Genomic DNA, 13,886 nt, shown 5'->3' with positions numbered 1-13,886 from the left:
CGGCCATGCTCAAGGTGCCGAGGACGCTGTACAGCGTCTTTGATCTGTTTACATCTTTTTTCGATTTTCCCCGTCTGAACTTCACCGCCGAGCTTTTGGAAGAAAATTTTAACCGGAAACTGCATTTCCTCTCAAATTTCACTAGGTGGCAGTGTCCCCCTATTTTCTAACACTATCACAATAGGGGGAATATTGTACCCCACAATGAATCTGGCATTTGATTGGCCAGCATACCTGGCCAATGTAACCACAGGTATAAAACGTTAGCGCGATCCCAGAATCTACGAGGTTTTGGAGGAGAGAGAGAGAGAGAGATAGATAGAGCGATAGAGAGAGAGAGAGAGAGATTGAGAGAGAGATTTGAATTGAGATCAGCCTATAGTCTATATTTATAGTGTTATACAGTATAGTGGTAGTATCAGACTAATTGTAAGGTTTCAGCTGTGCTTTAGAAAGTACTTAGTCGTGCTAAGTAGTAGTACTATTCGAGGGATTAGTGTGTAGTCTAGGTAGTATATTTCAGTAGTAGTAATAGTAGTTTGATCAGTTAGTAGTTTCATTTAGATCAGTATGAAGAGACGTAGTGTAGGAAAGCGAGGGGACAATCCGGCGGCGGGTCGCTTTGTTCAGACGAAGCTGGCGTTTGGACCCGCGGTTGTTCAAGCAGCAGCAGCACCAACAGCACCAACGTCTTTGGTAGCTCCGATCGGAGAGAGCCGTGAGACCGTTGCTGGGCCCAGTAACGCGTCTCTCCCCGGGACCGGGAGCGGCTCTACCCGACGCAGTTCGAGGAAGAGGAAGGCTGCCGCTGTGGTCATAGCTTCTTCATGCGAGTCAGGGGACAGCGATTCGACCGCCCACGAATCTGATGGGAGCGCCGATTGGGAACCACCAGGTAATTACACGGTCTTATATATATATATATATATATGTGTGTGTGTGAAACGTGTATTTGATGATTTACATACTGTGACTATGTAACGTTAGTTCGACAAACCAACGGCGATATGCATGTGATTGTGTGTGTGTGTGAAACGTGTATTTGATGATTTACATACTGTGACTATGTAACGTTAGTTCGACAAACCAACGCCGGCGATATGCATGTGATTGTGTGTGTGTGTGAAACGTGTATTTGATGATTTACATACTGTGACTGTCTATGTAACGTTAGTTCGACAAACCAACGCCGGCGATATGCATGTGATTGTGTGTGTGTGAAACGTGTATTTGATGATTTACCTACCGCTTATTCTGTGACTATGTAACGTTAGTTTGCCAAACCTAACGCTGATATGCATTTATTATATTCTAGCTCCGGAATCATCTGACGATGATCTCGGCTTGGGTCGGAGGTATGAGTCTGATTCATCGCACGATTCAGACGTGGGAGTCGGACACGGTGGTGGTCGACGGGGCAACGGTACGTCATGTTTACTAATGCAATGTGAATATTGTTTTGTGCATGTTCAAATCGATAGTTGAATGATATAGGATATAGTAGGGATGTAGAGTACAGGCCACGCGACCATGTGCTACAGTTAGGTTGTCTTGTGTGCGTGTGTGTGTGTGTGTGTGTGCATGTGCACGCCCTTTGAAGTGGCTCTTTGAAGTGTGTAGCTATCATGTAAGTGATAATAGTTGCATGCTGGGCATGATACGACGTGGTGGTGGTGGTCGACGTGGTAATTGGTATGTTGCAATGTGAATATTGTTTTGTGCATGTTCAAATCAATAGTTGAATGATATAGGATATAGTAGGCATGCAGTACAGGCCACGCTACCATGTGCTACAGTTAGGTTGTCTTGTGTGCGTGTGTGTGTGTGTGTGTGCATGTGCACGCCCTTTGAAGTGGCTCTTTGAAGTGTGTAGCTATCATGTAAGTGATAATAGTTGCATGCTGGGCATGATACGACGTGGTGGTGGTGGTCGACGTGGTAATTGGTATGTTGCAATGTGAATATTGTTTTGTGCATGTTCAAATCGATAGTTGAATGATATAGGATATAGTAGGCATGCAGTACAGGCCACGCTACCATGTGCTACAGTTAGGTTGTCTTGTGTGCGTGTGTGTGTGTGTGTGTGCATGTGCACGCCCTTTGAAGTGGCTCTTTGAAGTGTGTAGCTATCATGTAAGTGATAATAGTTGCATGCTGGGCATGATACGACGTGGTGGTGGTGGTCGACGTGGTAATTGGTATGTTGCAATGTGAATATTGTTTTGTGCATGTTCAAATCAAGATATAGTAGGCATGTACAGGCCACTACATTTAGTTACATGGATGTGTGTGTGTGTGTGTGTGTAGATGCCTCACCCCATGCCATTTGATGTGTGTGTGTATGTGTGTGTGTGTGTGTGCAGTGTGTGTACACACACACACACACAAGATCAAAAGACATGCATCCTCTCCAACACCTTTGAACTTCGCAGTACATGGTGAGGCCTCTATATGCAAATTCCATTGATTACAGCACACACATACACAATGGCATGGACACATGGCGAGGCCTATATTTAAATGCATGGTTGTGTAGCATATGTAAAATTCCATTGATTACAACACACACACATGTACATGCTTTGATGGCCGCTGATTTATTTTGTGTTCACACAGCAGAACACTCCGAAACCGAATCCGGGGCCAATACACCAACATGCTTGGGTATGTACTAACTACATTTATGTATGTGTAAATGTATTACTATTGTGTTTTGTGAGACTTACTTACTGAATGAATTTAATCCAATTCAGATTCTGGCGCAGACCCTGCAGATAGTGACGCTGAGACTGGCAACGACATAGGATCACATTCTACTCCTGCAGGTAATTGTACATGGTGGTGACTGGCTGCTGCTAGAGCCTGGGCCTGGTGGTAGCTGGCTGCTGCTAGAGCCTGGGCCTGGTGGTGACTGGCTGCTGCTAGAGCCTGGGCCTGGTGGTGACTGGCTGCTGCAGGGCCTGGGCCTGGTGGTGACTGGCTGCTGCAGGGCCTGGGCCTGGTGGTGACTGGCTGCTGCAGGGCCTGGTCTGGTGGTGATGGTGGTAAATACAATGACAATGCGTTGCCCTAGTGTAATGTATTACATCATGTGATTCTAGAACTGGATGCTAGTCTGGACATGCCGGAACCTGTTGCAGGGCGGAAACGCACATCTAAGAGCGGTAAGTTGGCCTCACTCTGCACACCACTTCCAGCTCTGACCTCTGACCCCCACACCACGTCCAGCTCTGACATCTGAACCCCACACACACTCACTCATTCACTCACACAGTTTGTAACTACGTGGCATATGAATGTCTACAGTAGGGGTGTTATAGTATATTTGTATAATTGACAGGTCGTGGAGGAGCGAAGAGCAGGGCTGCGATCCGTCAGGAAGAGGAGAATGCCTGGTCTCGTGAGGGCTGGGTGCCTCAAAGGATCCCCTTCACAGCCCAACCGGGGTTGCTCCAGGACGCCAAGGCACTCAGATCTTACCGGCCTGCGAAATGGATGGATCTGTTCCTGACAGATGCTTTTCTGAACTCTATTGTTGCCCAGTCCAACCTCTACGCTGAGCAGTCCATTGCCCGGCTGGACCCCACGCTAACCAGTAGCAGGGCACTGCTTTGGAAGCCCCTCACATTGAAGGAGCTGAAGAAGTTCCTCGGACTCCATTTCCTTAGCAGTGTCCTGCGGAAGCCTCGCGTGGACCAGATGTGGACCACTGACGACATGATGTACACACCGTACTACTCTGATACCATGCCACGCAACAGGTTCCAATTGATCTGGCGATTCCTCCACTTTGCGGACAATACTTCCCTGGAGGTTAGAGACAAATTGTGCAAAGTACGCCCTGTAGTCGACCATGTAAACACGAGGTGCAAGGAGCTGTACCAGCCTGAACGCGAGCTCGCCATTGACGAGGGGGTGATGGCATGGCGAGGCCGCCTGACCTTCCGGGTCTACAACCCCAACAAGCCCACCCGCTATGGCATCAAGTCCTACTTCCTGTGCGAATCACGCACAGGATATTGCTTTTCATTTAAGCCATATTGTCGGGAAGGCTCGATCCTGGGGGACACGGTCGTCGGTCTGCTTGGACGTCTGTCTGGGGCCGGCTATACGCTCTACATGGACAACTTCTACAACTCGGTACGTATGTCAGCCAGGCTCCGACAGTTGAGGACCGACGTCTGTGGTACCCTCAGGAAGCACCGGGGCGAGCCAGCCATCATCAAGAACATTACCAAACGTGACATCGGTGTGGGGGAGCGCATTGCGGTCAACAACAAGGAGGTCCTGATCGTGGCATGGCGCGATAAGAGAATCGTGAAGACCATCAGCAGCTTCCACGAGGACACTATGGAAAAGGCGATGGTGTGGAAGAAGCAGAAGAAGGGCAAAGCGCTGAGGGTGGAGATGCTCAAGCCAACATCAATCCTGGAGTACAATAAATTCATGAACGGCGTCGATCAGCTGGATCAAAATATATCGTACTATCCGGTTACACGTAAGACTGGAAAGTGGACCAAAAAGTTTGTGATGTATCTGATCCAAATATGTATCTTCAACGCGTTTGTCTTGTACAAAAAAAAGCACCCACAAGGGCATTACTCCAACCTCTTCCGGTTCACCAGGGCTGTGGCGCGGACCTACACAGACGGTAAGGAGAAGAAGATTCCTGGGGTGACAGCGGAGATGGAGGCGGAGGCGGAGGCAGGGGAGGAGGCAGGGGAGGAGGCAGGGGGTGGGGATGAGGAGGAGGCAGGGGCTGAGCAGGTGGGGCGTGTCGACCCTAGGGCCCCACTGGGGGACCCGCAGAGCAGATTAGTGGGTGGCTTTGTGAAGCATGTAATGGTTGCATACAAAGCCACCCCGAAGAGAAAGCTACCGTGTAGGAAATGTCGTGTCTGCAGTAGGCGTGGCATCAGGAGTGAGACCAGATATTTTTGCACATCGTGCAAAGTCCCCCTGCATCGTGACAAATGCTTCGCTCTGTACCACACAAAGAGGGATTTCTCTAAATAGTTTCTTTATTAGTTGTCATACAGAAGTACAGACTACTTCTAAATAATCCGGCACACAGAAGTACAGATTACTTCTAAATAATCCATCATTGTGTGATACAGACAGAACCATGTGTACCGGTACATAGTATAGCTAGCTGAGTGTAGTATAGTATAGTGTAGTATAGTATAGTATAGTATATTGTAGTATAGTATAGTATAGTATAGTGTATGGGTAGTTGCACTGTTTTCTGTACAAGACAAATGCGTTGAACACATGTATTTGGGCCACGGTTGTCGATATTGCATAGGCATGTTTGGACCACTTGCAGATGAGACGTTATGTTAGCGATCTAGCTGTATCGACTCCATTCATAATTTGCATTGTGTGTGTATATAGTTTTTTTTTATTTATCTTTTTCCCCCCTCATTTTTACCGTTTGCACAGAACCAATGGTTGCTGACAGTCACCCAGTTTAAAAAAGTATATACTGTAGGTAACATACCACACTTTTCTAATGCAGTCCATTGGCCTATTATTTATATACTTTGGAAGCATGTATTGGATATTTTTTGGTCCACAGATCATCTGGCGCTTCATCCATTTATCAATGGACAATGCAGTCATCGATGCGAGAGACCAAGTAAGATATGCCCTGTAGTTCATGTGACGTGAATGTTACCAGCAAACTTCTAAATGCACTGAAACAATGGTTGGTTATCCTCCAGTGTTCACTTTTTATAAGGTATTGTCTTTGTAAATTACCATAATCCTATACTGTGAATGTTACCAACAAACTCCTAAATGCACTGACACAATGGTTGGTTATCATCAGCCAGTGTTCACTTTTTATAAGGTATTGTCTTGGTAAATTACCATAATCCTATACTGTGAATGTTACCAACAAACTCCTAAATGCACTGAAACAATGGTTGGTTATCATCACAGTGTTCACTTTTTATAAGGTATTGTCTTGGTAAATTACCATAATCCTATACTGTGAATGTTACCAACAAACTCCTAAATGCACTGAAACAATGGTTGGTTATCATCACAGTGTTCACTTTTTATAAGGTATTGTCTTGGTAAATTACCATAATCCTATACTGTGAATGTTACCAACAAACTCCTAAATGCACTGAAACAATGGTTGGTTATCATCACAGTGTTCACTTTTTATAAGGTATTGTCTTGGTAAATTACCATAATCCTATACTGTGAATGTTACCAACAAACTCCTAAATGCACTGAAACAATGGTTGATTATCCTCCAGTGTTCACTTTTTATAAGGTATTGTCTTGGTAAATTACCATAATCCTATACTGTGAATGTTACCAACAAACTCCTAAATGCACTGAAACAATGGTTGATTATCCTCCAGTGTTCACTTTTTATAAGGTATTGTCTTGGTAAATTACCATAATCCTATACTGTGAATGTTACCAACAAACTCCTAAATGCACTGAAACAATGGTTGGTTATCCTCCAGTGTTCACTTTTTATAAGGTATTGTCTTTGTAAATTACCATAATCCTATACTGTGAATGTTACCAACAAACTCCTAAATGCACTGACACAATGGTTGGTTATCATCAGCCAGTGTTCACTTTTTATAAGGTATTGTCTTGGTAAATTACCATAATCCTATACTGTGAATGTTACCAACAAACTCCTAAATGCACTGAAACAATGGTTGATTATCCTCCAGTGTTCACTTTTTATAAGGTATTGTATTGGTAAATTACCATAATCCTATACTGTGAATGTTACCAACAAACTCCTAAATGCACTGAAACAATGGTTGATTATCCTCCAGTGTTCACTTTTTATAAGGTATTGTCTTGGTAAATTACCATAATCCTATACTGTGAATGTTACCAACAAACTCCTAAATGCACTGAAACAATGGTTGATTATCCTCCAGTGTTCACTTTTTATAAGGTATTGTCTTGGTAAATTACCATAATCCTATACTGTGAATGTTACCAACAAACTCCTAAATGCACTGAAACAATGGTTGGTTATCATCACAGTGTTCACTTTTTATAAGGTATTGTCTTGGTAAATTACCATAATCCTATACTGTGAATGTTACCAACAAACTCCTAAATGCACTGAAACAATGGTTGATTATCCTCCAGTGTTCACTTTTTATAAGGTATTGTATTGGTAAATTACCATAATCCTATACTGTGAATGTTACCAACAAACTCCTAAATGCACTGAAACAATGGTTGATTATCCTCCAGTGTTCACTTTTTATAAGGTATTGTCTTGGTAAATTACCATAATCCTATACTGTGAATGTTACCAGCATATAATGCACAGCAACAATGGTTGGTACTGATGACTTGTCACCCAGTTTATTGAACATATTTTACAATAAAAATGTTCATGGCATCAAAGTTTCAAGTTTTTTGCATTGTAAAGTATTCTGTATTTTATAATAATGTTGTCTGGACCTACACCAGTAGTTATAAAACTTACTTGTTCATTAGCGCCAGGCATATCAATCAAATGACCAACAAAGTAATCAATCAATCAAACAAATCAATCTATGAATCAAACTATCAACAAAACAATCAAACATTCTATCAAGCAAATGACCAACAAAGTAATCAATCAAACAAATCAATCTATGAATCAAACTATCAACAAAACAATCAAACATTCTATCAATCAAATGACCAACAAAGTAATCAATCAATCAAACCAATCAATCTATGAATCAAACTATCAACAAAACAATAAAACATTCTATCAAGCAAATTACCAACAAAACAATCAAACATTCTATCAATCAAATGACCAACAAAGTAATCAATCAATCAAACAAATCAATCTATGAATCAAACTATCAACAAAACAATCAAACATTCTATCAATCAAATGACCAACAAAGTAATCAATCAATCAAACCAATCAATCTATGAATCAAACTATCAACAAAACAATCAAACATTCTATCAATCAAATGACCAACAAAGTAATCAATCAATCAAACCAATCAATCTATGAATCAAACTATCAACAAAACAATCAAACATTCTATCAAGCAAACTATCAACAAAACAATCAAACATTCTATCAATCAAATGACCAACAAAGTAATCAATCAATCAAACAAATCAATCTATGAATCAAACTATCAACAAAACAATCAAACATTCTATCAATCAAATGACCAACAAAGTAATCAATCAATCAAACCAATCAATCTATGAATCAAACTATCAACAAAACAATCAAACATTCTATCAAGCAAATTACCAACAAAGTAATCAATCAATCAAACAAATCAATCTATGAATCAAACTATCAACAAAACAATCAAACATTCTATCAAGCAAACTATCAACAAAACAATCAAACATTCTATCAATCAAATGACCAACAAAGTAATCAATCAATCAAACAAATCAATCTATGAATCAAACTATCAACAAAACAATCAAACATTCTATCAATCAAATGACCAACAAAGTAATCAATCAATCAAACAAATCAATCTATGAATCAAACTATCAACAAAACAATCAAACATTCTATCAATCAAATGACCAACAAAGTAATCAATCAATCAAACAAATCAATCTATGAATCAAACTATCAACAAAACAATAAAACATTCTATCAATCAAACCAATAAAACAATCTGTCAAACAATCAATCAATCAAACCATCCATCCATCCATCCCAGTCTAAATTGCTTTATAACACGTTCAGTACCTATTATCACCCCGCCGGCACACCTTTCATAAAAGTGCCTGTAACTTCTGTTCTAAATAATTTACCTCCACTTTTATCTTTTGTTGACGTTTTTTAACTTGTAATTGTGAACGAACGAAGACATGCAGAAACAAACGGTTTTTTGCATTGTGTACATCAACTTGTCGTCTTCAAATGAGCCCAACCATTTCCCCATAGTTATAATATAAAATATAGAAATAGCTCCGCTAAGATCATGAGATATGCTAGAATCGTCCAGGAATCCTGGCAACCCACAGTCATTTTCCGGATTTTTGGCCGGCACCCAAAGTGTTAATATAAATAAACACCTCTGTCTGAACTGGTTCGACCAGCGCGTTGGTTCGACCAGCGCTTCTGCCGCGTCTCTCAGCGGAAAAGGGCGTGTGCTAGGGCGGTCACGTGGCCGTGTGGCCAATCAGAGAAACGCTGAACGAAAAGCTGAACACAAGTTGGTTGCCTTTAATATTCACGCGTCCGGCGTGTTGTAAACAGCGACTCCTACAGTTTGGTCGGGGCGCCTGCTAAGCGCGGATAGGATCTAAGTGGGATAGTGTGATCCTTCCACACGCTACGCCCTCTCAGTGAGAATCCGCGCTGCCAGGTGAAAAGAAGCGGTTGATTGGCTGGATGTGTGTCGGAGGAAGCACGTGGTAGCCTCCACTCTCCCAGACCGACTGTGGGGGGTAAGTGCGCAGCGACCAGGAAGGGGATTGGGAATTGGCATAACGACGGAAAAAGGAGGGGGGAAAAGATAAAAAAAATAAAAATAAAAACAACCAGTCAACAAATCAGATTATACAAAACAACCATACTACAAAAACACACAATCAGTCAACAAACCAGATGATACTCAACTAAACAAAACAACCGTTTTGCAGGCCTGAGACTCAAGATGACTCCTCTCTCCTCTCCATCTCTCCTTTCCTCTCCACTCCATCTCTCCTCTCTACTACTCTCCTCTCCACTTCTCTCAATTTCTCCTCTCCTCTCCTCTCTACTCCTCATCTCCTCTACTACTCTTCTCTCCTCTACTACTCCTCTCCTACTCCTTTCCTCTCCTCTCTACTCCTCCTCTCCTCTCCTCTACTACTCCTCCTCTCCTCTACGACTCTTCTCTCCTCTCTACTCCTTTCCTCTCCTCTCTACTCCTCCTCTCCTCTCCTCTACTACTCATCTCTCCTCTCTACTCCTTTCCTCTCCTCTCTACTCCTCCTCTCCTCTCTACTACTCTTCTCTCCTCTCTACTCCTCTTCTTTTCTCTCTACTCCTCCTCTCCACTCTTCTCCTTATCTCTAATCCTCTCCTCTCCATGCTTTCGGTGGTGTCACGTATGACAGTGTATGTCTACTTAAAATGCTGATTTCAAATCAATCAGCCACATAGCTTTTCAGTTGAATTCAAAGGACCTAAGGCAACACAAGTGCAATCCTTCCCATCATAATAACATCTCATACCTTTCAGAATTCAAGAAGATTTGTTATTCAGCGACCTCACTTTGTTCAGTGGGTGGACGACCCTGACTCACCGAGGTCCTGGTTGTGGGCCTTCTCCTGGCCCTCGAAGTACAGCAGGCTGTACCCGTCCCACAGTTTGGACATGCCCACGGGGCACATGGGGGTCTGCTCCGATTGGCTGTGCTTCACCAGCAGGTAGCCCACACTGACGCTGCGCCCGGGCATCCCAGGCAGCCCGGAGACTCCGGGGTTACCACGGTAACCTGTGGACAGTTTTCAGGTCAGAAACATCTAAAAGTAAACCCATATATCTTCCACATAAAGGCCCTGATACTGTGGGTTAAAGGCCCTGTTGGTTAAAGGCCCTGATACTGTGGGTTAAAGTCCCCGGTACTGTCGGTTAAAGGCCCTGTTGGTTAAATGCCCTGATACTGTGGGTTAAAGGCCCTGATACTGTGGGTTAAAGACCCTGATACTGTGGCTTAAAGGCCCTGATACTGTGGGTTAAAGGCCCTGATACTGTGGCTTAAAGGCCCTGTTGGTTAAAGGCCCTGATACTGTGGGTTAAAGTCCCCGGTACTGTCGGTTAAAGGCCCTGTTGGTTAAATGCCCTGATACTGTGGGTTAAAGGCCCTGATACTGTGGGTTAAAGGCCCTGATACTGTGGGTTAAAGGCCCTGATACTGTGGGTTAAAGGCCCTGTTGGTTAAATGCCCTGATACTGTGGGTTAAAGGCCCTGATACTGTGGGTTATAGGCCCTGATACTGTTGGTTAAAGTCCCTGATACTGTGGGTTAAAGGCCCTGATACTGTGGGTTAAAGGCCCTGATACTGTAGGTTAAAGGCCCTGATACTGTGGCTTAAAGGCCCTGATACTGTTGGTTAAAGTCCCTGATACTGTGGGTTAAAGGCCCTGTTGGTTAAAGGCCCTGATACTGTGGGTTAAAGTCCCCGGTACTGTGGGTTAAAGGCCCTGATACTGTGGGTTAAAGGCCCTGATACTGTGGGTTAAAGGCCCTGATACTGTGGCTTAAAGGCCCTGATACTGTGGCTTAAAGGCCCTGATACTGTGGGTTAAAGGCCCTGATACTGTGGGTTAAAGGCCCTGATACTGTGGCTTAAAGGCCCTGATACTGTGGCTTAAAGGCCCTGATACTGTGGGTTAAGGGCCCTGATACTGTGGGTTAAAGGCCCTGATACTGTGGGTTAAAGGCCCTGATACTGTGGCTTAAAGGCCCTGATACTGTTGGTTAAAGGCCCTGATACTGTGGGTTAAAGACCCTGATACTGTGGCTTAAAGGCCCTGATACTGTTGGTTAAAGGCCCTGATACTGTGGGTTAAAGGCCCTGATACTGTTGGTTAAAGGCCCTGATACTGTGGGTTAAAGGCCCTGATACTGTGGGTTAAAGGCCCTGATACTGTGGGTTAAAGGCCCTGATACTGTGGCTTAAAGGCCCTGATACTGTGGGTTAAAGGCCCTGATACTGTGGGTTAAAGGCCCTGATACTGTGGCTTAAAGGCCCTGATACTGTTGGTTAAAGTCCCTGATACTGTGGGTTAAAGGCCCTGTTGGTTAAAGGCCCTGATACTGTGGGTTAAAGGCCCTGATACTGTGGGTTAAAGGCCCTGATACTGTGGGTTAAAGGCCCTGTTGGTTAAAGGCCCTGATACTGTGGCTTAAAGGCCCTGATACTGTGGGTTAAAGGCCCTGACACTGTGGCTTAAAGGCCCTGATACTGTGGGTTAAAGGCCCTGATACTGTGGGTTAAAGGCCCTGTTGGTTAAAGGCCCTGATACTGTGGGTTAAAGGCCCTGTTGGTTAAAGGCCCTGATACTGTGGGTTAAAGGCCCTGTTGGTTAAAGGCCCTGATACTGTGGGTTAAAGGCCCTGATACTGTGGGTTAAAGGCCCTGATACTGTGGGTTAAAGGCCCTGATACTGTGGCTTAAAGGCCCTGATACTGTGGGTTAAAGGCCCTGATACTGTGGGTTAAAGGCCCTGTTGGTTAAAGGCCCTGATACTGTGGCTTAAAGGCCCTGATACTGTGGGTTAAAGGCCCTGATACTGTGGGTTAAAGGTGCTGATACTGTGGGTTAAAGGCCCTGATACTGTGGCTTAAAGGCCCTGATACTGTGGGTTAAAGGCCCTGATACTGTGGCTTAAAGGCCCTGATACTGTGGGTTAAAGGCCCTGATACTGTGGGTTAAAGGTGCTGATACTGTTGGTTAAAGGCCCTGTTGGTTAAAGGCCCTGATACTGTGGGTTAAAGGCCCTGATACTGTGGGTTAAAGGCCCTGATACTGTGTGTTAAAGGCCCTGTTGGTTAAAGGCCCTGATACTGTAGGTTAAAGGCCCTGATACTGTGGGTTAAAGGCCCTGATACTGTGGGTTAAAGGCCCTGATACTGTGGCTTAAAGGCCCTGATACTGTGGGTTAAATGCCCTGATACTGTGGGTTAAAGGCCCTGATACTGTGGGTTAAAGGCCCTGATACTGTGGCTTAAAGGCCCTGATACTGTGGGTTAAAGGCCCTGTTGGTTAAAGGCCCTGATACTGTGGGTTAAAGGCCCTGATACTGTGGGTTAAAGGCCCTGATACTGTGGGTTAAAGGCCCTGTTGGTTAAATGCCCTGATACTGTGGGTTAAAGGCCCTGATACTGTGGGTTAAAGGCCCTGTTGGTTAAAGGCCCTGATACTGTGGGTTAAAGGCCCTGTTGGTTAAAGGCCCTGATACTGTGGGTTAAAGGCCCTGTTGGTTAAAGGCCCTGATACTGTGGGTTAAATGCCCTGATACTGTGGGTTAAAGGCCCTGATACTGTGGCTTAAAGGCCCTGATACTGTTGGTTAAAGTCCCTGATACTGTGGGTTAAAGGCCCTGTTGGTTAAAGGCCCTGATACTGTGGGTTAAAGGCCCTGATACTGTGGGTTAAAGGCCCTGATACTGTGGGTTAAAGGCCCTGTTGGTTAAAGGCCCTGATACTGTGGGTTAAAGGCCCTGATACTGTGGGTTAAAGGCCCTGATACTGTGGCTTAAAGGCCCTGATACTGTGGGTTAAAGGCCCTGATACTGTGGGTTAAAGGCCCTGATACTGTGGGTTAAAGGCCCTGACACTGTGGCTTAAAGGCCCTGATACTGTGGGTTAAAGGCCCTGATACTGTGGGTTAAAGGCCCTGTTGGTTAAAGGCCCTGATACTGTGGGTTAAAGGCCCTGTTGGTTAAAGGCCCTGATACTGTGGGTTAAAGGCCCTGTTGGTTAAAGGCCCTGATACTGTGGGTTAAAGGCCCTGATACTGTGGGTTAAAGGCCCTGTTGGTTAAAGGCCCTGATACTGTGGCTTAAAGGCCCTGATACTGTGGGTTAAAGGCCCTGATACTGTGGGTTAAACGTGCTGATACTGTGGGTTAAAGGCCCTGATACTGTGGGTTAAAGGCCCTGTTGGTTAAAGGCCCTGATACTGTGGCTTAAAGGCCCTGATACTGTTGGTTAAAGTCCCTGATACTGTGGGTTAAAGGCCCTGTTGGTTAAAGGCCCTGATACTGTGGGTTAAAGGCCCTGATACTGTGGGTTAAAGGCCCTGATACTGTGTGTTAAAGGCCCTGTTGGTTAAAGGCCCTGATACTGTGGGTTAAAGGCCCTGATACTGTGGGTTAAAGGCCCTGATACTGTGGCTTAAAGGCCCTGATAC

The 13,886-nt window shown here is 44.3% G+C and overlaps 1 protein-coding gene across 1 annotated transcript in view; it reads right to left on the bottom strand.

The window, feature by feature from the left end:
- Positions 1-13,886, bottom strand: part of col4a2 (collagen, type IV, alpha 2) — a gene marked incomplete at its 5' end in the record, with an annotated part of 201,665 nt that overhangs the window by 6,495 nt on the left and 181,284 nt on the right. The window contains one exon of the mRNA XM_084314415.1: positions 10,272-10,463. Within this exon, the coding sequence (XP_084170541.1) occupies positions 10,272-10,463 (192 nt within the window). The remainder of the gene's footprint in view (positions 1-10,271; positions 10,464-13,886) is intronic.

Source organism: Notolepis coatsorum, assembly GCF_963971535.1.
Source record: "Notolepis coatsorum genome assembly, chromosome: 5".
Taxonomy (NCBI): domain Eukaryota; kingdom Metazoa; phylum Chordata; class Actinopteri; order Aulopiformes; family Paralepididae; genus Notolepis; species Notolepis coatsorum.
The sequence above is the reverse complement of the archived record's forward strand: the minus strand, read 5'-3'. Positions and strand labels throughout refer to the sequence as shown.